The following is a 24,227-nucleotide window of genomic DNA, read 5'->3' as shown; positions in this document are numbered from 1 at the left end:
GACCTCCCCAACAGATTCTTTTAACAAGAGTCCTCCAGCATGAAAGACCCAGGGGGCTGCAGAGGTTAAAGATGCAGGTTAACAGCCTGGCCCCCAGCCTGCCCTGATCCAGACGGGGTGTGCAGCCCCCGATGGAAGCACAGGTCAGCAGGAGCTGGGGCCTAATTCTCAAAGTAGACGCCACCGAGGCAGTGGGGAAGCAGTCTGCTCCTAGAATGTGTGCAGCTAGCGTGGTTTGAGTCCCCTACCCCTGACTAGATCTCAGAACTACACTGCAGCCTGTTGCCCCCAGCAACCCAGCCCTGGGGCTTCCAGCACCAAGGCTGCAGCTGCCAGCTGCCTGCTGTCTTCCAAGGACAGTGCCTGTGCAGAAGCCTGTCCTCTTAAACCTAAAGCCCCTTTTGTGGCCAGCACACGTTTGCTGCTGACCATCAGTATCATTCTGCAGTCCTGTCCTCTTGTGGGGAGTCTAGCTTTCAAAAGTGAGGGGCCAGCTGATCCCTTCCTGCTCCTGTTCTTCCTCTTCTGTTTCCAAAAGGACTTGCTGGTTCCATCCTCAATCACAAGCACCACAGCCCACCTGGGGGCCTGCCTCCCCCACAGCGGGCATGTGGACCCCCTCCTGTCCCTGACCTCCCACACACACAGGCCCAAGCTCAGCCAAAAGAAAAACTGCCCAACATGGCCCAGGATTCCAGGGTGGGACCTTGGGCTACTGGTTCCCACCCTAACCTACCAAAACAGGGTTCCTGTGACCTGCCAGCCCTGCTGGCTCTCCCCAGGTGTGGTGGTTCATAGGAGGTAGTAAGAGCAGTGATAGCAGGCCCAGGACTGTAGTGATTGAGGGCTGAGCCCAAAGCTCACGGGCCCCTCTGGGCTTCCCCATAGTTGTGTAGCTTATCCTGCTGAGGGTTTATGTGTATGTAAGCAGCTGCCTGTTTATGGTGACCCCTTGCACTGTCCTCTGCCTCAAAGCAGCCCCTCCCTGCAGCTGGAGAGTCAGGAGTAGCCAGCACTGTCCCTACAGGGCCCTGAAGTGACACCCACTCAACTGGCCATGTGGTGTCATGGGTGGCCTTAGTGCTGACCTTCAGTTGCCCTACCCTGCTCAAACCTATGGCCTCCAATGTACCTTTGTGTCCCTGGACACTCTGGAAGGGGCTGTAAGTGGGCTCTCTGGAGTTGTCAGTGAGGAGCCACTGGCCATGTCCAGGACCCATGGGTCATAAGAAGCACCAGTTCAGGCCACACGATGCACAACAGGGAAATGGCAGCACGCAGGTGCTCAGAAAACACACACACCCATATGGGGTCCAGAAACCACCCCTCAAGCCTGGGACTCACTAGGGTAGAAGAAAGTAGGTGCAGTGTGGGACATGCTGTGCCAGCACAGGGTGCCCACAGGTGAGAGACTGGGCAGTAGAATGGCCTGCAGAACTACTGGGACCTCTGTCCTCCTGAGTTCCAGCAGCCTGCCCCTGTCCAAACTGTGGGTCCTGGGCCACAGAAGCAGGGGCCAGAAGGGACTGTAGAAGGCCAGGTGATCTACATCCAGGCACTGGAGGCCAGACTCCCCTCCTCTCCAGGAACACCACGCGCCTGCACACTGGACCTCTCACACTGCCCTGTCCCAGGCTGGAGTGTTGTGACAGGAGCAAACATTCTGGTGAGACAGTAGGCTCAGCGTACAACTGATTTACTGTATTTTGGAATCTGGGTCATTAGTGGGGAAGAGAGGCAAGGTGAGCCTGGGCAGGTGATTCTGGGAGAAAAGGCCCTGCCCGGTGGGGGCTACAGAAGCAGCCAGGTCCTTCCTACCCTTGGTGACTTCTCCAGAGCTCCAGGATAGTAGATGGTGACAGGAGGTAGCCCATGACCCTCTGCATAGTAATTGAGGTGAACCCACCCAGGGCAACATTGTTCCCTCTCCCCCAGGAAGCTCTGCAGCCCCCACACAGGAAGCTCCTGTGAGTGCTGGCCTTGGGGCCTGGCAAAGGCAGTGGTGGGCAGCCCCTGTCCCCACAGTCCTGAGTGCTAGGTTCTGGGTCTGTACCTCCAGAAAGATGCTTTCTGCATCCCAGGGGCTGCTAGCTGGGCCCAGCTGGGGTCCTGGGCAGGAAGGCAGGGCCAGTGTACACAGGAGGCCACTGCCTTCCAAGCCCAAGGGTCCTGGCAAAGAACCAGGCCACATCATCAGCCTCCTGTTCTTTCCTTCTCCAGAGGCCTTTGGAGACTGCCCATGCTAGTTGGTCCTCCCCTACCCCACCCACTGTCTATCCATATGCAGGACCTCAGTGGCCCTGGGCACTCCCTCCAACTGTGCAGCCTTTGCCACCAGAGTGCTTGGCTTTTCCCACAAGCCAGAGCCCTGGCCCCTGTCTCCCTCCTGGGTCCGGGCCAGTCCCGGGTCTGACGTTCTCAACTGTCCCGCAGATGCCCTCCCCACCTCTCTGCCAAATGCTGCGCACAGGACAACACGCGAGGGCGGGGGTCTGGCCGGGAGTAGGACGAGGCCAGCGAGGAGAGGAGTTGGGGGGCGGGTAAAGAGCGAGGCTGGCACCCCCTCCCACCGGGCTCGGGACGAGGGGCTCTCGGGTCCACAGCTCCGAACCCCTCCGGGCGGGTGGGCTCACCCGCCACGACCCACTGCCACCCGGGGTGCTGGCCGCGGGGCACGGCTGCGCTCCCCCATGGGCGTGCAGGCCTTGGCGGACAGCGCCCTCTCGCGACCGGAGCGGAAGGCGGCGGTCACCGTCACCAGGTAGGCGGTGCCAGGCGCCAGGCCCTGCAGCGTGGTGCTGTTTCGGCCCGCAGGCACTTCCACGTGCTGCGCTGCGCCGCCGCTTAGTGGCCCGAACTGCACTTGGTAGCCGAGCGCGGCAGCTGGGCCCAACACGGGGGTCCAGCTCACGCGGAGGCTGCGCGGCCTGGCATGCGAGATGATGATGCGCTCGGGACCGGCCTCCTCTGCGGGGGGAGGGGGCCGTCAGAGGAGGGGCGCTCCACCGGCGAACCCCCCGCCATACCCTGACTGAGGCTCACCGGGCAGCGTATGCACTCGCAGGTGCTGAGGCTTCAGGAGGCGCACGTTGGACTCGGGCAGCAGCGCCACGTCGTAGTCCGAGTCAGGACTGAGGCCATCCCAGGTCCAGTCCGTGGCGTTACCAGGCAGTTGCTGGCGTCTTGGGGCCCTCGGGTCTGCGGTGGGCATCAGCTCCAGCACGTAGTAGCCGGAATCGGCGGTCAGCAGGGGCGGCCAGGCCAGGCGGAAGCTGCTGGGCGTCACCTCGGAGGCATAGAGCTGCTGTGGATGCATGGCATCTGTGGAAGGTGCAGGAGGTCAGGGGAGAGGACACCTCCGCGGCACCAGTGGGTGGAGCCTGCAGGATCCAGAGAAGACCCCGTAGGACAGGGCGGGGGCATCTGCCAAGATGATGCAGGCCTCAGGCTGTGGACTCTGCCCAGCAGATGCTCTGATGTGCAAAACTGCGCTGGGAAAAATAGGAGTGCCCATGGACACCTCCCTGGCTACCTTAGCCCCAACCCAGACCTGCAGGCAGAGGTGCAAGGCCTGGACAAAAGATCCCCAACAATGGTGTCTGAGAATGGAGGACCAGCACCCCAGCCTGATGGGCCAGCACAAGGTATGGGGTCAGTTGGGCAGTTAGGCAAAAGGGGACCAGAGGGTACAGCCATGAGGTGGGAGGCCATGGGGGAGGCCTGGGGGCAGTGGAGCCAAGAAAACAGCAGGAACAGTTGGACCTGCTTCAGATCCCCCAGAATGTAGTGAAGGCCGACTCCAGAGTGGGTGCTGAGCCTGTGACACCAAATGCTTCATGGCCGTTGGAGCAGCGGGCAGGTGGGGGACACCGTGGGGAAGCACATGCAGATCCTGACCTTCCTCCTCCCAACGTCTGGGTGTTGGGGCTTGTCTAAATCCCCCTCAGACTCTGCCCTCTGCCCCAGGAGCCTCCACCCCACTCCCTGATTCTGAAGGCAGCCTTTTCTCCTGTCCTCTCCAGGCTCAGTTGCCAAGGGCCACTAGGGGTCAGATGTTCCTGGGAAAGACCTTGGGGGACCCTCTACCCCTTCCCAGCCCGTAGACCAACAACTTCCTGCTCTAGGTAGATGATTAACCCAAAGGCAGAGACTTGGTAAGAACTCTGGGGTGGTGGCACTCTTCTGTGGCTGTAGCAGGCCTAGCCAGCCACCAAGCCTCCCGTCTCCGGCCCTTCCCCTCTGGGGCTTGACCGAGGGGTGATCCAGAAGAAAGCCACTGGGATGCTGCTGGGCCTCGACAGCAGATTTTCCTGGTCTGGCTTCTTCCCCAGCAGCCGACAACGCACTTCCTATGTAAACCAACTCAAACCCTTCTGTGGCTGTCCTTACCCAGAACAGGTAGGGCTGGAGCTTTATGGGAGGCAGTCCCTGACCTTCCAGGTTCTTCCCTCTTTGGTGTGGTGGGCCTGGTGAGCCAGTGGCCCCTGGACATGCCTAAGTGCACATGCTGCCACTGACGTCCCCAGCTTAAGGTCCTTCTTCCTCATCCTTTCCACTTAGCCCCCATACCCTACCAGAAGTAGCCCTCAGTCCCGTGGAGATCACCTGGAGGTGATCACTAAGGTTTGCTCCGTCTCTTCACAGCCCAGGTGTCAGAGTACGAGTACGTGGGGCACCCAGTTGGACTGTGTTCCTGAGGGTGCATGGAGAAACTACCTCCCCATCCCCACCTGGAGGGCATCAAGTGCTTGGGTTTTGCAGGCTCTCATCCCACCTACCAAGAATGGAGCCCCGTAGCTCCTGGGCAATGATGTGCAGATCATCCACATCAACAAAGTGCAGATGCTTCTCAGCAGGGGCTGAGGCAGCGGCAGACAGCTCCAGGAGGTTGCCACGGCCAGTGCTGACAATGAAGACGGTGACGCCCAGGTCCTTGAGCTCCTGCATTGGGGGGCCCACGGGGTCGCTGGAGGCCCCGTCTGTCACCCACACCAGTACCTTGGGCACCCCTGTCCGGGCACCTGCTGCTTCAGCAAACAGCTGCTCCTGGGCATAGGCCAGTGCCAGGCCAGTGTTGGTGTCACCCATTCGCTGGGCTGCAGCACGGATGGCATCCTGGACGGCCTGGCTTGAGCTGTGCTGGTTGAAGGGGAACTCGGTGTGTGGCCTGCTGCCCACATGCACCAGGCTGGCACGCAGGGCCCCAGGGCCCAGGGGCAGCAGTGCCACCAGCTGCCCCACAAACTCCCGGACTCGAGAGAACTCGTAGTGTGACACACTGGCCGAGCTGTCCAGCAGGAGCAACAGGTCCCCCTGGGGGGCTGATGCAAGGGGACCTAGGGAAATATGAGGGTTCAACCCCAGATGGTGACCCCAGATCATCCCACACCCAGAGCAGAGACCCCAAGGCCCCGGTTTCCCTTGAGCAGGTGCTCAAAGGGTGAGGACCTAGGGGTGGCACCCCCAGGGAGAAGAGCGCTGAGCCAAGCAGGAGGCCTACTCTCAGTGCATTCCAGCTCTGTACACAGGCCATGTGACCTAGTGCACCCGGGCTGGCTCAGGTCCCCTGTGCGGAGGAGTGCTAGCCCTCCAAGCCCCTATACCTCAGCAGACATCAAATGCAGGTGGAGCCAAAAGCCCTGGCCTCCAGGAAGGTCTGAATATGGGGTGTGCTCCCTCAGGCTTGGCTTTCAGAGAGGCACTGTGGAGGCTGCAGTCCAGCCACCCAGCTCAACCTCCAGGTAAGGCAACTCTCTGGGCATGCACAAGGCAGCAGGGGAGGGTGAGAGCAGAGGTCTGAACACAGCCCCCGGCCCAGATGGCCAGGCTGGAATCGTGACCCCACTTACAGATGACGTCACCCCTCCCCTGGCCCCCATCCTCGGCTCCATCTGGACCCAGAAAACAGGATACACCCCCTAGCAGCCTGAGGGCCCGCCCAGCCCCTGGCGGGCCTCCCCTTCCTCCCTCCCGGCACCCTGCGGGGTGGGTGTGCACAAGGGCCCCTCCACCACTGAGCCACGGGCTGGCTGGGGGGTGGGGAGTCAAGGTGCTCTAGTCCTCGGCTTGGGGTTTCCCCAGGGCAATTCAAAACCTCCCACTGCCCCTACTGAGGTCCTTCAGAAAGTAGGGAAACCGAGGCGGGACGGCCTCTTCCCCCAGACATCTCCCCTCCAGGTCCAGGCCCCGTGGACCTGCCGGCGGGGAGGCGCAGGGCAGACGCCGGCCTCGCCGCTCCGCGCTGGCTCAGTCGTGCAGCCTGGAGCATCTGGGCGCGCTCCCCACAAGTGGCTGGAGTGCTCGGTTTGCTCCCGGCTCAGCTCCTGGAGCCTCCCGCCCACCAGCCGAGCAGCCAAACGTGGGCAGCGGGAATGAGGGGTCGTCAGCAGTTGGAACCCCAGCCCCGCCACACTCACCGCGCTCCGCGCCGCTCTGCGCCAGCGCCAGTCGCAGGCTCAGGGCCAGGCTGAGCGCCGTCCAGGGGAGCATCGTGCGCGGCGGGATGGGGCGCTCGGCAGCAGCTTGTCGCTGGCTTGCTCGGGGACCGCCGGGCGCGGGCCGGAGAGGGCCCGCCCCCGGCAGGCCACGCCCGCGACCACGCCCACGCCTCGGGCGCACGCACTCGCCCGCGCGCGCGCACCCCAGACACCGACCTGCACGGACTCCGCAGAGGCGCGCTCACGAGCCGCCGGGACTTGCGGCGACACGCAGCACTAACCCGGGCACCACCGAGGCACGCACGCGTGGGCATGCACACAGGCACTCCAGTCTCCCCTCTCCCGGCTGTAAGGCTGTGGGGTCGCCCTCACCACCATTTCTACCCATACCCTTTGGAGCTCACCACTGCCCATGACCCCAAAGAGCTGAGGGTCCCTGAAGCCAAGACCCGACCGGGCCGGCTGCATACTGGCCACAGGGCTGAGGGGTCAGTGTCCTTAAGGACTTATCAACAGGATCTGGAAGGGCCTTAGAGTGGGGACAAGAGCCTGAAGACAAGGGCACACTGGACAAGGCCTGAACCAACTGTCTCCTGTTGTCCAGAGTGCCCATAATGGGCCTATTACTGACCTCATACACTCTATTCAAGGAGGTGCCAGGAACCACAGACAAGACCCTAGCAGGACTGGAGGGGCCCACTAGACAGAGCTCGGTCCTGTGATCTTGACTAGGCCCAAAAAGGGGATGGGTTGCAAGGGTCTTCCCTGGGAAGGGCTGGCCTCCTCCCCTGGGCAGAAGCCCCACTGCGGCCCTCCTAAGATCCCTTCCTGTGGGGTAAACATGGAGTTGGGGTTAGGGACACACATGTGGCAGGGTTTTGTCTGCCAGGATGTCCACTCCCTTCTCACTCTCTGCAGGAGGATGCTCGGTGGGGAAGACGGATGGGACTCAATGGTTTTCCTTCCTCCCTTTCTGGCAGGTGAGACTCGGCGGCGACTATGAGGATGGCCTGAGCTTGGCTTTGCCTAAAAAAGGAAGTGCACAGCTGAGCCCCAGGAGCTGGCTGCAGGAGCAAGGAGAGCTGTGTCCCCGCCGCCATCCCCCACCCCTTGCCGGGAATCTTGGCAGTGGGTGTTGGCTCCACTCCACAGACCTCAGGCCTCAGCACGGACCAGAGGCTGCTTGGTGCTTCCGCCTGGGCCCTGTCGGGGGAGCAGTAGATGCAGGCTCACCCAGTCCAGGGCATGCCGCCCAGGGGCCCTCACACAGCCCCCCAGCCCCTAGCACACAAGGACTGCTGTGGAGACAGACACTGAGTAGAGACCAGACAAGGTGGCAGCACCAAGGACTGATGTGAGGCACGCCCAGGTAGACAGTTCATCCTCTAGCTTGCTGGCCAGGGAGCTGGGCCATGGTGCATCCGCCCTGTGGGGAGGCAGCTGCTTGCAGCAGCGGCCCAGGCCCAGAGTCACACCTCAGCTGCCTGGCTGAGCTGACGGGAAGTTTCCGTCCCTTCTGGAAAAGTGCACGGGTCTTCTTGCTGTGACTCAGGCCTCAAGGAAGCAGTGCCCTCCTCCAGCCTGACATCAGAAGTGGAGGGGCACAGGAGGCCCAGCCTCCACCCAGTCGCTCCTGCTGCCCAACCCTCTGGGGACACTCCATCAGCCCTATTCCCCTGCTCAGTCATCAAAGCAAGCTTTACTCCTGTGTCCTGCCCTGCCCACCACTGCTGTCCCTACCTCCAGAGGAAAGCTGTGGACAGATGGGATCCCAGAAGGTGAGGGAGTTAGCCAGGGGTGCAGTGGTCAGGGACAGGGCTGGATTTTAGGCAGACACCAGGGGGAGCACAAATAGAAAGATCCCGAAGCCTCTTCTCTGAAGGCATCAGGGCCCAGTTGGTAAAGGGAACAGAGACATAGGCAGAGGCAAGGACTGACCAAGCCAGACAGAACAGGGCCCTGTCCCCCAGCCCTCCACCTTCCCCAGGTACAGCCTCTGCCTGGGCCTGGCATCCTGGGGACCCAGAAGAAGATGCAGCAGGTGAGGCTGAGAACACCCTGCTTCCACAGCCTTGGCCCGGGGCCAGGGAGTCCCTGCACCTCACTTCCAGGCGGTGGCCCAGCTACTTGTCTGCAAGCAGGTGGAGGAGTTTCCCTGAACCCAGGGACACTGCTCTCAGCAGGGTCTCGCCCCTGCCCCCACTGAGGTCCTAGAGAAAGCTCCCTCCTCCACACAATCTAGGCTTCTGCAGAGAAGAAGGGCCTTTTGTCCCCAGCTCACTGTGGTCATGTTCAACCCCAGAGAAAAGGGCATCTCCTGGTGCCTCTGACCCCACCCCTGACCCCAGCTGAGGGCAGAGTGGCCAGGGCCCCCACCCCATTGCTCTGAGCCGCTGTTTGTCAGTTGTTTGTATCTACATACAAACCCACGCACACACCCACGGGAGACACAGAAACAGGAAGTGGCAGGAGCAGCTGCCGCAGGCCCTGGCCAGAGAAGTGGGGTGATGCTGGGTCCTGTGACCCTGCCTCATGAAGGCAAGCAGGGGGCTGGGGAAGGGGCAGCCAAGAGCAGCAGGGCCCCGCAGCTCCTTCCCACTGGTCCCCCACCTTCCTCTAGACTTGACCTGCCCACCTGGGTCAGATCAGACCAGTCCTGGGAGCTGGGGGGCCTGCCTCACCCCAAGCCCAGAGCTGACACCTCTCAGGTCCCTTGCAGTGAAGGCAGCAGGGAAGAGGCATGGAGGGGGAGAGCCAGACAGTGCTCAGCACTCCAGCTCTGCACCAAGCAGGGCCCACCCGCCCAGCACCACCAGACTAGGAGGGGACAGGCAGCGCTGTGGAGCAGAGATGCAGGGTGTTCTCCCTGGGGAGGGTGGGGCTGTGGGAGAGCAGAGGGCCAGTGGGGACCCAAGGCAGGAGCCGCACTAAGGAAGAGCGGCACAGGCAGAGGAACAGTGGATTGGGGAGGCCCGGGATTGGGGAGGCATGCCTGCCAGCCAGGGGACCTGGGCTGGGGGACAGAAAGGGCAGGGCTGCAGGGAGGTGATGGGATTCTGAGTGTGTCAAGGCAGTGCCAAGGCAGGGCAGAGAGCTGGCACCAGGCTCCAAGGGAGCCGTCATAAGCAGGGGAGGACTGGGAGTGGGATCGAGAGACCTGTGTCCAGAACTTGCCACCAGCTAAATAGTAATGCCCCTTCCTGAGGTGGGCCACCCCAGCTTTGGTCCTCTTGGCTGATAGGCTCTTCTCTAGGCGATCACCATGCCCTGCTCCATCCCCAGGGAGGGTCAGGCAGGCTCAGGTAGCACCCCTGAGCTCAGGTGGAGGAGGCAGCAGGGAGGGCAGGCTGGCCAGAGTCAACACCATGAGGGCAGCCTCCCCCGTGGCAGGGCCTCAGCTCTGCCTGCTCCTTCCTGGCGCCCCCACCCTGGCTCAGGTACTGCCAGCATGGTGCTCAGCCCACATGCCCAGGTGGGGCCTGGTCCTCACTGAGCTCAGCGCTGAGGCTGAGGAATGGAGTGGGGTAAGCATGGACCCTCCTTGCCCCTCAAGCATGGTATGCCTGAAAACATTTTGTGAATGAAATATACAACCACAGACCAGGTGGGGACCTTGCAGAGCCCTTCCCTCACCTATGGGGCGGGGCAACACCCCTCATCAAAGGACAGGACAGAGCCACACGTGCGCACCCCAAGTCCCTCTTGGAGCCAGGGCCTTCAGTCAAGGGGGAAAGAGCCTGTGTCCTCCCAAACAGGTTTCATCTGGCCCATCGTGGCTTGGCTCTCCAGCCCAGAGGGACTGGAGCCAGTGAGGGGTGAAGCTGAGACACCGGAAGTGAGGATGCTCTAGATTCTCAGGTGGGAAAGGAATCCTGGGCAGCAAGCAGAGGAGGTGGGGGCAGGGCTGGCCGGGCACCCACAACCCCAAAGGAGGGGGGTTGTCAAGCTGGGCAGAGGTTGGGGGACAGAGATTCATGGGACTCACGGACTAGAGCTAGGAAGAGGTCAGTGTCCCCCTCAGGCCTGAGAGGGAAGCCTTGTGGCTGGGGGTCAGATCCCTTCCCCTCATCCCATGCCCTCTCAGGACCTGCTTAGATGGTAGTGAATCAGGAAGACCTCTAAGGCTCCAAAACAGGACCCAGAGAGGGCAGAGCCAGGAAGAGCTCAGGCCTACATTCAGCTCCAGGGCAGGCAGCTGTGGCCACCCCAGGTTTGCTTGCCTGGCAGCTGGCTCAACGGTGCTCTCCAGGGCTAAGACCCCCACAGTGGAACCCTGGGCCTCCACCTCTCAAGTGTCCAGCAAGCATCCTACCACTGATGGGGGGCTATATCCCAGCCCCCCAGTTGCCTTTGAAAGCAAGTTGCTGGCCTCCCTTGGACATCCCAGGGCTAACTGGAGGCTGTCATGGGTTTCCGGGTGAGCCTGGGAAGTTGGGAAACACCTTTTGGAGAACTCCCTGCCAGGTCAGTGGTCAGTGGCTAGCAGCCAGCTGGTGTGGGGGACTGAACTTGCCACTCACCTCCCCACCCCCATCAGGCCAGCTGTTGTTTTGATGACTGTATGGCCAGGCAGATCCTCAGCCAAGGGCATCCCAAGAGAGTCCTTATTCTCAGCCCCTGGTGGCGGCAGCCAGAGCCTGCCCAGCTTGGGCAGGAGGGGAAGGAAGGCGGCCTCAGCCCAGGGGAAGCTCTTTTAGGCAGTCTGGCAACTAGCCAGCTGTCTGCTCAGGAAAGGCATCAAAGCCGGACACAGATGAAGGTTGGAAAACCCCAAGACACCACTGGACCCAGTCCAGCCATACACTGGTCTCTGCTCAAGGCCACTATGGGTCCGACTTGGGTCACAGGCTGAGCCCTGCCAGCAGTATGGTGTGTTGGATCCTTTAAAAGCTTTTCAGCTACCACAAGACTCTGGGTGAATGACAGTAAACAGACTTCTTTTTTTTTTTGGTACCAGGAATTGAACTCAGGGGCACTCAACCACTGAGCCACATCCCCAGTCATATTTTGTATTTTATTTAGAGACAGGGTCTCACTAAGTTGCTTAGTGCTTTGCCATTGCTGAGGCTGGCTTTGAACTTTGGATCCTCCTGTCTCAGTCTCCCAACCCACTGGGATTACAGGTGGGATTAAAGGCATGCACCACCGTGTCCGGCTAAACGCACATTTTTAATACACTGTTGGACTTAGACATCATAAATAAGCAGACAGATGCAGTGGCATGCACCCGTATCCCAGCTGCTTGGGAGGCCCAGTTGGGAGGCTCACAAGTTCAAGGCCAGTCTGAGCAACACAGCACGACTCTGTCTCAAAAAAAAAAAAAAAAAAAAAAAAGAAAGAAAGAAAGAAAGGAAAGGCTGGGGATGCAGTTCAGTGGTAGATCACCCCTGGATTCAATCCCCAGTACCACAAAAACTAAATAAACCAACAAAAACAACTAGAATAGTGAACAGAAGCCATGATGAAGGGAAACTAATGGGAAAGCAAACAATTCCTTGGACACAGAGACAGAGAGCCATACTGGTCAGGGAAAAGCGTGGGTGCTATGCACAGGGGATCGCTAAACCAGGACCCTCAGCAGGGACTAGGGTGTCCCTAAGTTAGGGCCTCAGATCATCACAGGTATGGGCTGACGTTATAAATTACCAGGGGCTGGGAGTGTAGCTCAGTGGTAGAGTGCTTGCCTAGCAGGCAGAGTGCCCTGAGTTGGATCCCCATCACCACCAAAAACAAAACAAAAAGCGATTTTCAGAGGAGGTGGTGGTACACACCTATAATCCCAGCAACTCAGAAAGATGAGACAGGAGGATCCCCAGTTCAAAGCCAGTCTCCGCAGTTTAGCAAGACCTTAAGCAACTTAGTGAGACCCTGTCTCAGAATTTAAAAATTTTAAAAAGAGCTGGGGATGTGGCTCAGTGGTTAAGTGCCCCTGGGTTCAATTCCTAGGAATAAAAACTATAACGACAAATAAAAAAAGAAAAAATTTAAAAACAACCAAATGTAACTTTTAAATCTGATAGTGAGTTAAAAATAAATAGATGAGTTGATCAGCCGATTAGAAAAGATGACTTTCAGAACTGGGGTTGTGGTTTAATGGTAGAGCGCTTGCCTAGCACGTGTGAGGCACTGGGTTAGAGTCTCAGCGCCACATGCAAATAAATTAATAAAGGTCTAGCAACATCTAAAAAATATTTTAAAAAAGAAATGATGAATCTCAATGAACTAGAAGAGGGATATGAAGAAACTGCTCAGACTGCAGACGGGACACATGCAGATGGAATATGCAAAGAATATTCCAGAACTGACACAAGATATGGATCCGCAGACAGGATCTCAAGCGTGAGAGCGGCCTCAGCAATTTAACGAGGCAGTCTCAAAATAAGCGGGCTGGAAGCAGCGCGGCGGTGGAGCGCCGGGGCCGGGCCGGGCCCGCAGGAGACGCCGCCCGGAAGGCGCTGGGAGAGCCGCAGGGCGGTCTCCACGGCCCGGGGCGCTCCGGCTTCCTTCTTCCTCACTTCGCCGCGTGCTTCGGCCAGGGCTCCCGCGGCGGCCGCGCCTGCACAGCGCGGAGCCGGCCGGCCACCCCCGGGCCTCCGCGGACGTGGAAGTGGGCGAGCAGGCCGCGGCGCGGGCCCCGAGCGCCAGCCGAGTCGGAGCCGCCTCCGGGCAGCCTCCTCCGAGCCTCCTCCTCCGTGCCTCCGTCCGCAGCGGGGCGGGCGCTGCAGAGGTGGGGCGGGGCCGCCGCGGGGCGGCCGAGCCCGGTCCCTCCCGCGGCCGCTCCGAGCGCTGAGCACGGAGCCGCGAGGCGGACCTGGCCCCGCCCGCCGCTCGTCCGCCCGGGGCCGCCTTAGGGGGCCTCCGGGAGCCCGGGCGCCGGCGTCACGCCCCGCTCCTCGTCGGACGCCGGGGCTCCCGCCGGGGGCGGCAGCAGCGGGCGGAGGCGCCGGATCAGGCGGGCGCGGGCGGCCGAGGCGAGCACGAGCAGCGGCGGCAGCGCGAGGAAGCCCAGCACGATGAGCGCCGCGGAGCCGCGGTCCGAGAGCAGCGTTCGGCAGCCGGGGCCGGGCGCGGGGCGGACCTGCGGACCGCAGGAGGGTCAGGAGGGGCGGGGCCTGGGACGTGGGCCCGGCGGACGTGGGCGGGGCCTGCGGGGGCGGGGCCTGCGGGGGCGGGGCCCGGCAGGACCCGGTGATGGGGCCCCGCGCGTCCGCGGGACCCGCGGGGCGGAGTGGAGGACTGAGCTGCTGTGGGCCAGGTAGTGCGAGGGTTTGAATGGGAAATCCGGGACCCAGGTGGACCCTTGAAAGAGAATCGCCCCCTGCAGTCCCACTTTCGTTTTTCTGTCCCCATCTGCCCTTCCCTGTGTTGGCAGCTGACCCTGAGCCCCTGCCGGGCTGTCACCAACCAGCACCACTTCTCCCTCCCCCATCATATGCTACAGAAAGGGGACAACAGGGTCCATCTGCGTACACCCCCCCATGCGGACCACTAGCCCACTTCGTAGGTGAAGCCCAGCGCAGGGCCAGAGGGGTCTGGGAAGGGCTGGGGAAGGGACGAGAGAGGGTGAGAAGGGACTAAGGGCTCGTGAAATTTGACAGTGATTTCATCTTCTCTTCCTGGAACCCGACACCCCTCCCCACCACTATCCTGCTATTCAGGCTCTGATGTTTCCCGGGACAGGCTGGGAAGCCTCGGAGAGGGAAGAGAACTGTCCCCTGGAACAAACAGAAGCTCTCTCTGACTGTAGCCAGTGGGGAGACTTGTCAGAAGTGGGGCTCCCAGGGAGGAGGAGCACAGGTGTCTCTGGGTGCAAGGGAGTGATGCTGGAAAGGGCCATCAGTTGCAGTGTCCCTGAACCTCTGCAGGACCCCACTTCCTAAGGACCCCTCCCACAAAGGGCCCAGGCTCACCCTGGAGTGGCACAGGAATCCCAGGTAGACAATACCAGCTGCAGGCAGTAGTACCAGCAGGAAGACTGTCCCAGGAAGCAGCAGGTGGAGCAGGACCACAGCCAGGGTCCTCACAGGCAGCAGCAGGGTCCTGAGGCCCCGGGTGGCCAGACCAGACCACCCTGGGTTTCTCAGAGTTGAGGCCTGGCAGTCAGGAGGCCTTTGGGGCAGCATGGGTGCTGTGTCTGACGTACCCCCTCCCTCATCCTCTTCTGTCTCCCTCTCCTGATCACTCATGCTCTCCTGGCAGTGGACCTGGGATCTCAGAGTTGTGGTCAGGTTGCAACACCAAGCTCCCCAGGATCAGACTAGAGACCCTTTAACCCTTCCCAGGTTCCACCCCCATCCAGATTTCACCAACCAGATGGTGGACCCTGGCCCAGGTAGGTCCAGCCCTGATAACCAGTCTCCGGAGCCACACCCCTGTCTCTTTCCCCCACTGCCAGGCTGAACCTCTCTCTGCCAGGTGACTGCAGCCAACTCCTGTGTGCTCTGGTTAGGCCTTGCCCAGCTGTTCCTGCAACTCAGCCCGGCACCGGGGCCCTCCTCCCTTCTGTCCCGCCCTTCCCACCCCCCACTTCCAGCTCCCCTACACAATGACTTCATTTCATAGATCTTGACTCTAACAACTGCCCTGTCACAGCTGCCACCTAGAGGCCAGACACCCACCCCACTTCCCGGCCCTGGCTCCCTGCTGGTCCCTCATCTCAAAACCCAGGCCCTCAGCCTCAGTGATGTAGAAGACCCCTGTAACTACTTAGTAGGGCAGGTCATGGGAAGTGCTCATTGTGGGACCTGGCACACAGTAGATACTCAATAAACACCAGCTAAGATGACAAGCATCCTTTGTGCGTGAGTCCAGTTCATCCTGAAATTGGGTATAACAGATTTTCAGATGATGGGAATACATGTTCTCTTACTGTAAGGCGGAGAAGGGTGTCTCTAGCCGAGCTGAAAGCCCCACCGACTGCCTCCAATATTACTAAAATACCCTAACAGTCAACAGTCTTACGCATTTTACAGCATTTAACTGACCACACACTGACCTAGCTGACGTATTCTCCCACAGGCAGCTTTTCACTTCTAACTTTTCTTCTGACACTTTTCAGCTCTCTCCAGCTAGCCAGCTTCGTTCAAACCCATGGAAAGAGTTGGGGCATGACATCAACAACGGATAGCATGTGACATGCCCCCAGCAGAACAGCTGAGCCTCCCCTGCCCCAACACACAGGGAACTCAATTGTTTCCACTGGCACACCACACACACCAAGATGTGATAGTGGCTGTTTGTATATTCCAGTAGTGAATTTGGGGTGAAAATGTTGCAAAACCACCCTTGCTGGGCAAACACTCTGCCAGTGAGGAGTACATCTGCAGCTGGCAGAGCATCTCTCTACTAAGCTCACCCTCTCCTCAAGGCCATCCTTCCTTCAACCAACGTTGAATTACTGCTGCGTGTTGAAGGACATTTTTCCGTTGCTATAACAAAGCACCACAGACCGGGTAATTTGTAAAGAAAAGGTATTTATTTAACTCAGATCTAGAGGCTGGGAAGTCCAGGAGCATGGTGCTGGCATCTATCCAGAGCCTATACTGCTTCATAACATGGCAATGACAGAGCAAGCCTGCTAGATCAGGTCTCCCACACACAGACCTCTCTCTCTCTTTTATTCACAGTGCTGAGAATACGAGTCCAGGGCCTCACACATGCCAGGAAAATGTTTTACCACTGAGCCACTTCCCCAGCCCACTCTCTTCCTATGCTTACAAAGCCACTAATGCTATCAGGGAGGCCCCTCCCTCATGACCTCAACTAACCCTAATTAGCTCGCAAAGACCCCAGCTGCAAATGCCATCACCATACAACTTTGGGAACTAAATTTCCAATACGTGCACTTTCGAAGGACATATTCAAACCACAGCATGGTGCCAGGAACTGCTCTTGGCTCTGGACTTCAAAGAGGGAAGCCCAGCCCAGCAGGGCCAAGGCAGAGCCTGGGAAGGCAGGCAGTCCAGGGAGCCACATGAGGCCCACCTGCCCATTCTGGGAGGGTGGCACAACCTCCCCGGCTACCATGAGATGTGGGTCTGTCCACTGATCCCTCAGGTACAGCTGCAGCATGCAGATGGCTCCTCAGCAACAAGTGTGGCTGTCCCCTCAACTTAGGATCCTCCTGTGAGAAAAGGGTCATGGGGATGCGGGGACTGAGACCAGAGCTCATCTTGCTTTGGGTGTTTACATCAGTCCAGAGCTCGCTGCTGCTTTGCTGGCCAGCCTGTTGAGTGTGCCCTCATGGACTGTCCTGTTCTAGGAGAGGAAGACCGCCACTGAATGAAATAAACATCGGGTATGGCTGCACGCGCCTGTAATCCCAGCTGCCTAGGATCACAAGTTCAAACCCAGCCTCAGCAACTTAGTGAGACCCTAACTTGAAATAAAAAATAAAAAGGGCTGTGGATGTGGCTCCGTGGTTAAGCGTCCCTGGGTTCAATCCCCCGGTACCACAAAATAAAATTAAACAAGCAGACCTTTGTGTTGTGGTAAGTGGCAAGAAGAAAATAGGACAGGGTTGGAGACAGAGGTTGCTTCAGCTTCATGGTCAGGCTCCAGGGCTCTTGTGGGAGGGTGTGGGGGTGACCACTGAGTGGACTTATGAGGTCCATGGGGGAAGATCCAGGTGGGCTGGGGGTGGGAAGGGGCCCTTCACTCTGCTTGGAGACCCTCCCTTGGGCACCTGGAAGGGCTGCCCACTAGGGGGGTAATGAGGAGCCAGGGTGCAACCCTTCATACACCTCATCCTCGGGAGACTGGGGGCACTGGGGGCAGTGGTGGGGAACGGGCAGCCCTAGTGCTGGGCTGCTTCATGTTGGCCAGCACAGATCTCTGCGGGGGAGAGATGCAGAAACTGCTGAAATGAAAAAGGATCAAAGTCAAGCCATTTTGCTCTGATGTGACTCCACTGAGTTCTTGCTTATACTGTTTTCAGCCTCCTGAAGCTGTGTCTGTGTTGACCCTACAGCAGGACCTTCCCGTGTGCCTGACTGTGGCCCTGGTGTCTAACCAAATGACTCTGAAATGTGTCATCAAAACAATTCTCTCACGTGACCAAAACATCGTCTCAAAGGGTCTTTCTGACCTACGTGTGCTTCCGTTGCTCTTGTGGTTTTTGCCTTTATAAACTCTGTAGTTCCGAAGTTCAGGTACTGGAATTCTTTGAGGTGTTAGTCTGCTCCCAGCCACTGCTTGCCTGGCCTGTGCGTTAAAGGACCATTTTTCTCTTTCAAGTTTTCTCAGTATGCGTGGTGGTTTGCAATTCTCGTGCACTCCGTAACTGCCACTGGAGTCAGTCTTCCTGGCCACAGGCCCAGCCTCCCCTGCCCAGCTCTGGGCACATGGCCAGCCTACCCTTCCTGCCCCAACACCCAGAGTCAAGATGCCCACCTGAAGACCTCTGGCAAGACCACTTTCCACCCAAAACAAGGTACTTAGCAGCCCCTCTGGCAGAAATGCCCCCGCTCGCTTTCACCCTCTCTGCCCAGGTGTCCATCCTTCCATGACTTCCACTGACCCAACTCAATCTGCTCTCCAGGGATTGACTCCTTCCTGCAGAAGGAGTCTTATGAGGGTCAGCAGGCTGAGACTGGGCCAGAATCAGCATGGAGAGGACACATCCCTACTACCCCATGCCACTCTGTCCAGGTGTCAGTGGTGGGCCTCACCTGTCCTCTTTTCCTCAGCCCTGATCCAGCTCAGGAGAGGTGGTTCCAGCCTCAGGTCCTTTAAGCCAATAGGAACAGGGGGCAGGGCCAAGGGTGACTGGGGGCAAGTCCAGGCACATCAGCGACTATGTTCCTGTGGGGGCTGTGGGGGGAGGAGCTGTCGCCCAGGAGCATGTTCCTGTTTGCCCTTCCCAAACTGCCCTGGCATTGGTTCCTGGCAGAAGGTCTGAGGGAGGCCAGGCAGTCACCAGGGGGTAAGGGTGCCCGGCAGGGGCTGCAGCCAGGCAGGCAGAGTTTCCCCTTAGATTGCTGGGTGAACAGTGCCAGTGGCACCAGCCTGGCCCAGGAAGAAGCAGGACTTCCTCCTGCCTCCTGCTGTCCTGCAGCTCCAGCCTCTCAGGTGAAACACCCCACAATTCAGCCTGCAGAAGGAATCTTATGAGGACAGTCACCAGGCTGAGACTGGGCCAGAATCAGCATGGAGAGGACCCCCCAGCCAGAGGACAGAGCCCCTGGACCAATTCTCTCTGGGGTAACTGGAAGTCAAGATCCTAGGAAGGCAGGGTGTCCATGATGGAGGTGTGTGTGGGTGGGGGGGTGCTTCCATGTTGGCCTAGGACACCTGTGCCCATAATTCAGAAGCCGCCAAGGTGAATGCAGGTCTGCTCTTCCCAGGTGAACTCCAACAGGCATGAGCTTACCAAGCAAGACTGGGCAGACGCAGCAGAGCAGGAATTGCGGTGGATAGAACTCAGCTCCGAGGCCCCAGAAGGCAGCACAGAGGGGCCTGGCGCCCCCCAGAGCCAGGGGCGCCTGCTCCAGGCCGTGTGGCACGGTCCTGCCGGCTTGGTGGTTCAGTTGCTGAGGCAAGGGGCCAGCGTGGAAGAGAGGTAAGCCCGGGGCCTGTCCAGGGTTCCTTCTTGGGGAGGGGCAGGAGAGGATCTGGCCAGCAGACTGCCAGCGCCCCTGACACCCTTACTTCACTACAGGGACCGCTCCCGAAGGACCCCTCTCCACCTGGCCGTGCTGCGTGGCCACGTGCCCCTGGTGCGCCTCTTGCTGCAGCGCGGGGCCGCGGTGGACGCAGCTGACTGCGCAGGGCACACGCCGCTGCACGAGGCCGCCTGGCAGGGGCACTCGCGGGTGGCCGAGCTGCTGCTGAGACGAGGGGCCCCGGCGGCTGCACGCTCGGTGAAGGGTCTCACAGCGCTGCACTGGGCCGCGGCGTTGGGCCACACGTTGCTGACCGCGCGCCTGCTGGCCGCTCCGGGCCTGGGCCCCGAGGCGACCGATGCATTTGGCTGGACCGCAGCGCACTGGGCGGCCGCTGGTGGGCGGCTGCCGGTACTCGAGCTGCTGGTGGCGGACGGGGGCGCGGACTTGGATGGTGCCCTGCGGGTGGCAGCTGCGGCCGGGCGCGCGGCGGCGCTGCGCCTCCTCTTGGCCCGCGGGGCGCGGGTGGATGCCCCGGACGGTTCCGGGGCCACGGCGCTCGGCTTGGCGGCGGGCCTGGGCCGCCAACAGGTAAGTCCTGCCTCCCCGGCAGTGGCCTGATGCCTGGAGGGGGCGCAAGGCAAGAAGCTCCAGGGCCGCACTCACTTCACCGCCCATGGGGCCAGGCGGACGCAGAGGCCAGACAGGTGGAGGAGGCGGAGAGCAGGACAGAGGCACCTAGCGGTTGCGATCAGCTGAGCTTGGACTTGGCTGTACCTCTCCTCTTTATCATCTTGCCATCTCCTGGTGACCCAGGGACAGTGGCTTGCATTGCTACTTCATTCTGGTGGCCGGCAGCAACATTTATCCACCACCTGGTCTTCACTTGAGACCAGCCAGCTCTCAGGCACCAGAGGAGGACAGGAGGCACTGCAGATTCTGGAATCTGATTTCAGCCTTGCGGGGAAAGGGGCTGCAGGCTGTCTGAGGTTCTGACACATTTACTAAAGGAAAGAGGTCAGAACAGACTGGGATCAGGCAAATGTCTCCTGGCCCCAGCCCCTCACCCACCTGGGTCGAGGCCTGCTCATGTCCTCCCCTCTCCTCCTCTTTCTAGGACATTGAAGTGCTGCTGGGCTATGGGGCAGACCCAAGCATCAGGGACAAGCACGGCCGAACTGCACTCCACAGGGCTGCCACTGGTGGACATCTTCCTGCTGTCCAGCTCCTGGTAGCCTGGGGAACTGAGGTAGACGCTCAGGACTCACTGGGTCTCACACCCCTGCACTATGCGGCACTGGGAGGCCATGTGGAGGTTGCTGGTCACCTCCTGGACAGGGGGGCACAGGTCAATACTGCTGGCTGGCTCCACAAGACCCCCCTGCACTTTGCTGCAGAATATGGCCACAGTCCTACCATGGAACTCTTGCTGAGCCGAGGGGCGAGTCCTGCTCTGAGGACACAGTGGGGTGAAGTGGCTCAGATGTCCAATGGGGGCCTTCCCCAGGTGCTGTCTGCCTTTCAAGGAGAACAGCAGATGCACTCAGGGCTCACAGCCCTGTAGTCCCAAGCAACTCTCTGTAACTCACACAGCAGCACAGAAAGCTCCTCAGCCCAGAGGGGCCCAGCTCCTCTCTTCTGGACTGAGATCACCTGCCAAGGTGGAGAAGTTCAGGTGAGAGGTTCCTGGGGATGAGGGGAGAGAGACACCTAAGAGCAGGTCCCTGGCCTGTGGCCAGACCTCGATGCCCCTTCCCCTCAGCTCCAGCCTTCTCCACACTCTTGGGTAAAGACTGCGTCACAGCAGCAGATCTGACTCAAACCGATGGTCTCCCTTTGTCTGTCCACCAGGGCACCCCTCACCTGTTCCTGTACATGAGAGTGTTCCATTTCCTTAGATTTTGTATTTTCCTGTTTGGCTTCCATTAATCACAGAACCAAACTAACGGCACGGCTGTTCCCATCTCCCTTCCACCTCTCCACCTCTGCTGTGGACCCCCTCCTCGGTACCTCCCACAAGCCAGGCCTGGGTCCCTGCTCATTGCCCAGGGTCAGCTCTTCTGTACCAGGGTCCACTGGAGTTATCCAGACTAGCCAGTTCTAAGCTGTTGATCATGCTCTGCCTCTCCAGTGGAAAACCAGAGAGGGTCCTGGCCTTTCCTTGCTTGCCCTATCTCCTGACCACAACCTGGTGCTTCCATGTGTGGCCCTGCATGCCATCGCAGGGCATGGTATGCCTCCACCTCTGGGAAACCTGACTAACGACAGAATCTTCTTTCAATGGCACTTGCTTCTCCATGTCCTCACCCAGTCATTTCTGTAAACTTGAGCCCCCATGGGTAAAACACAGACAGGGACAGTTGTTAAGTATTGCTGGACATGGTACAACAGCCTGTAGTCCTAGCGCTTGGGAGGCTGAGGCAGGTGGATTTCTTGAGTTCAGGTGTTTCAGGCCAGCCAGGGCAACACAGTGAGTCTCTGTCTCAAAATAACAAAAAAAAGTAGTTGTTATGTATTTATATTGGTACTGGGGATGGAACTCAGGGGCACTCAACCACTGAGCCACATCCCCAACCTGGTTTTTTTTTTTTTTTTTTTTTTTTTATTTTACTTAGAGACAGGGTCTTGCTGACTTGCTTAGTGCCTCGTTATGTTGTTGAAGCTGGCTTTGGACTTGAAATCCTCCTCCCTCAGCCTCCTGAGCCACTGTACAGGTGTTGATTTTTACTCCCAGGGTGATGGGAAGCCCTTAGGGAGATGATTAGGAGTGTGTGCCCCATGCAGAATGGCTCTACCCGGGGAAGGAAAAGGGAGGCAGCAAGAGATGGCAGGAACCATAGCTGGGCACAGTGGCACACATTGCACTCCCAGTGACTGGGAGGCTGAGGTAGGAGGATCACAAGTTTGAGGCCAGTCTGGACAATGTAGACCTGTCTCAAAAAATAGAAAGGGCGGCTGGGGTCGTGTCTTAGTGGTGGAGCACTTGCCTACCATGCATGAAGCACTGGGTTCAATCCTCAGCACCATAGATAAATAAATAAAATAGGCATTTTTAAAAATAAAAAAATAAAAAGGGATGGGGATGGGGCTCAGTGGTAGAGAACGCCAGTACCCCACCTCCCAAAGAGAAAGAAAGAAGAGATGACAGGGGGCAGAGAACCAGCAGGTGGGGAAGATCTGTGCACTGGACTCACCAATGAGCTGGATACCAGGTGAGAGGGAAAGAGAAATGGCAGTAACCGCAGGTTATGCCCAGGCAGAGGCAGTGGGAGGGATGAGAGAACTTTCATCTCCAAGGGGCCAGAGTAGTGGGAAGGGGCTGAGTGTCAACTTGGGGGCCCCTGGAGCAGGATGGCTCTAAGGCCACAGCACGGGCTGCGTGCACTGCTCTGCCCCAGGAGCACAACCGGAGCCTGGATGCTCTCTACCTGCTCCCTGTGTCTCTGGCCCAAGACCACCACCCTTGCTGGAAGTTGTGATGGCCAGTCCCTGTCCAGCTGGTCTTCCTGCGTCAGCTGGGCTCCAAGCAATCCACTCTCACAACAACAGTCTTACCTGACAAATTGGGCGACAGCATTCCCCTGCTCAAGAACCCTCCAGTGACCCCCTTTTGCCTGGAGTTTACCCAGTGGTGACCCCTCACACTCCTCACAGGTGGCCCCAAGACCTTGTATATCTCACATGCCTTTTTTGTAACGCAATCTTTTCTTTTTTTGTTCTTCTCTCTTCTCTCTCTTTTTTTTTTTTTTTTTTTTTTTTTTTTGGTTTGGGGGATTTGGTTCTGGAACTCAAGGGCCTTTTAAAAATCCCCCCCTTTAAAAATATTTTGTTTAGAGACAGCGTCTCACTGAGTTACTGAGATGCTAAGGCTGACTTTGAATGTGTGATCCACCTGCCTCAGCCTCCTGAGCCACTGGGATTGCACGTATGCACCACCATGCCTGGTTGCACTGCATTCCTGAGTGGTTCCCATCTGGGGGTAACATCTGTATCTCCCCCTTTGATACTGGGTGGACATTCACAACTATCTGGGCCACTAAGTTCCAAGGTAACTTAGTGTGCAGTGCAGAGTGGGGAATGGGAAAGCTGCTTCAAGGACTTCCCAGGCCCTCTTTGACCATCGCCTTGCTGCCAGCCTGCTACTTGCTCCCCCATACAGGCGCTGCCCTGGGGACACGTGCACTGCTCCAGCCACTGCATTTTTCTCCTCCTCAGCCACTCAGGCAGACCCCTGCCTCTGGTCCTTTGTGCTCACTGGGTCTCTTCTCCCAGAGGCTAGCTCAGTGTCTTCAGTCTCTTCCTTCTTCACTCAAACACACCCCCTTGTGCAGATTCCTTTAACTCTTCTTAAAACTACATCCCCAAAAGGATATAGAAGGCCAAGTAAATATGGAATGGATGATGGATTAGAAAATCACCAGTGGATACTCAGATTAGTGGGTGCGAGATCGATGAGGGATGGGAAGTTTACCTCATCTCAGAGTGGCACAGCCATGGAGGGCTGCTGCTCAGATCTCAGGACTGTGCCTGCCACTGTGCTGCAAGCCCACAGGAGCATTTCAGCTGAGGGCACACTTTTCTCAGCAAGGCCCCGAGCACAGATGGGTACCAGGAACTGTCTGTTTTCACCTGACACAGGATTTCTCTATCAGGCTCTTTGCTTTAGCACCACTGGGTCAGCGAGATGCTGCAACAGAGCCTGCCCAGTCTTGACTCCTTCAACAGGCATCAGGCAGCACACCTCTAATTCCTCACTTGCCTCCACATCTGCTTACCAGAAGGCCTGGGACAAGTATTTCCTCCCAAGGCACTTTCCAATTACAAAAGAGGACACAGTGGAGAAGGCTCCCAAACATTAGCCAGTATCAAAGCAGATATTGCCAAGTGGGACAGAGAGGGTCTCAGCCTCCCAACACCAGGCAGCAATCAGGATGCACTGACTTCATGGTGTTCTGCCAAAAAATATAGACTGCTTCAGATCACCAGGAAGCAGACTCAGGTCAAAAGAAATGCTGCAGAACAGCCTGTTCGCTTCAGGAATCCCAGGATCAGAAAAGAAGAGATAGGTTGAAGAAATATTCCAGATCAATACTAAAAATTAGACATGACAAGCAAATGCCACACATGACCCTGGACTGGCTCCCCAAACAGGGAGAAAAGGGACAAAGGATATTTGATCAACGTGAAC

At 58.7% G+C, this 24,227-nt stretch overlaps 3 protein-coding genes across 4 annotated transcripts; 1 reads left to right on the top strand and 2 right to left on the bottom strand.

Moving 5' to 3' along the window:
- Window positions 1-1,961: 1,961 nt before the first annotated feature.
- Window positions 1,962-6,623, bottom strand: VWA1 (von Willebrand factor A domain containing 1). The gene is made up of 4 exons (XM_079109820.1): window positions 6,417-6,623; window positions 4,779-5,336; window positions 3,043-3,321; window positions 1,962-2,967 (listed from the first exon to the last, which is right to left on the bottom strand). Exons 1-4 carry the CDS (start codon window positions 6,487-6,489, stop codon window positions 2,630-2,632), a joined length of 1,248 nt encoding a protein of 415 aa, XP_078965946.1. The 5' UTR covers window positions 6,490-6,623; the 3' UTR covers window positions 1,962-2,629.
- Window positions 6,624-13,094: 6,471 nt separating this feature from the next.
- On the bottom strand, window positions 13,095-16,334 carry TMEM278 (transmembrane protein 278). The gene is made up of 2 exons (XM_079141745.1): window positions 14,348-16,334; window positions 13,095-13,515 (listed from the first exon to the last, which is right to left on the bottom strand). Exons 1-2 carry the CDS (start codon window positions 14,621-14,623, stop codon window positions 13,285-13,287), a joined length of 507 nt encoding a protein of 168 aa, XP_078997871.1. The 5' UTR covers window positions 14,624-16,334; the 3' UTR covers window positions 13,095-13,284.
- A 1,839-nt stretch (window positions 16,335-18,173) lies between these two features.
- Window positions 18,174-22,760, top strand: ANKRD65 (ankyrin repeat domain 65). Of its 2 annotated transcripts, XM_079141738.1 has the most exons (5): window positions 18,174-18,638; window positions 18,782-18,996; window positions 19,096-19,630; window positions 20,157-20,288; window positions 20,547-22,760. In XM_079141738.1, exons 1-5 carry the CDS (start codon window positions 18,585-18,587, stop codon window positions 20,601-20,603), a joined length of 993 nt encoding a protein of 330 aa, XP_078997864.1. In that variant the 5' UTR covers window positions 18,174-18,584; the 3' UTR covers window positions 20,604-22,760. The 2 variants fall into 2 exon arrangements, with proteins under 2 accessions (XP_078997864.1, XP_078997863.1); XM_079141737.1 differs by having other exon boundaries at window positions 18,190-18,638; window positions 20,157-22,760.
- Window positions 22,761-24,227: the final 1,467 nt, after the last annotated feature.

This window comes from Sciurus vulgaris (genome assembly GCF_902686455.1).
Source record: "Sciurus vulgaris genome assembly, chromosome: 1".
NCBI classification, from domain to species: domain Eukaryota; kingdom Metazoa; phylum Chordata; class Mammalia; order Rodentia; family Sciuridae; genus Sciurus; species Sciurus vulgaris.
The sequence above is the reverse complement of the archived record's forward strand: the minus strand, read 5'-3'. Positions and strand labels throughout refer to the sequence as shown.

Bases quoted from the DNA above. Each gene is read 5' to 3' on its own strand.
- TMEM278 (XM_079141745.1), bottom strand. From the start codon at position 14,623: ATGAGTGATCAGGAGAGGGAGACAGAAGAGGATGAGGGAGGGGGTACG. The intron at 13,516-14,347 runs GTGAGCCTGGGC...TGCGGTCCGCAG, and splicing joins GATTCCTGTGCCACTCCAGG to GTCCGCCCCGCGCCCGGCCC.
- VWA1 (XM_079109820.1), bottom strand. From the start codon at position 6,489: ATGCTCCCCTGGACGGCGCTCAGCCTGGCCCTGAGCCTGCGACTGGCG. The intron at 5,337-6,416 runs GTGAGTGTGGCG...ATATTTCCCTAG, and splicing joins GCAGAGCGGCGCGGAGCGCG to GTCCCCTTGCATCAGCCCCC. The intron at 3,322-4,778 runs GTAGGTGGGATG...CACCTTCCACAG, and splicing joins GCTACGGGGCTCCATTCTTG to ATGCCATGCATCCACAGCAG.
- ANKRD65 (XM_079141737.1), top strand. From the start codon at position 18,585: ATGGAGAGGACCCCCCAGCCAGAGGACAGAGCCCCTGGACCAATTCTC. The intron at 18,639-18,781 runs GTAACTGGAAGT...TGCTCTTCCCAG, and splicing joins CTGGACCAATTCTCTCTGGG to GTGAACTCCAACAGGCATGA. The intron at 19,631-20,156 runs GTAAGTCCTGCC...TCCTCTTTCTAG, and splicing joins CGGGCCTGGGCCGCCAACAG to GACATTGAAGTGCTGCTGGG.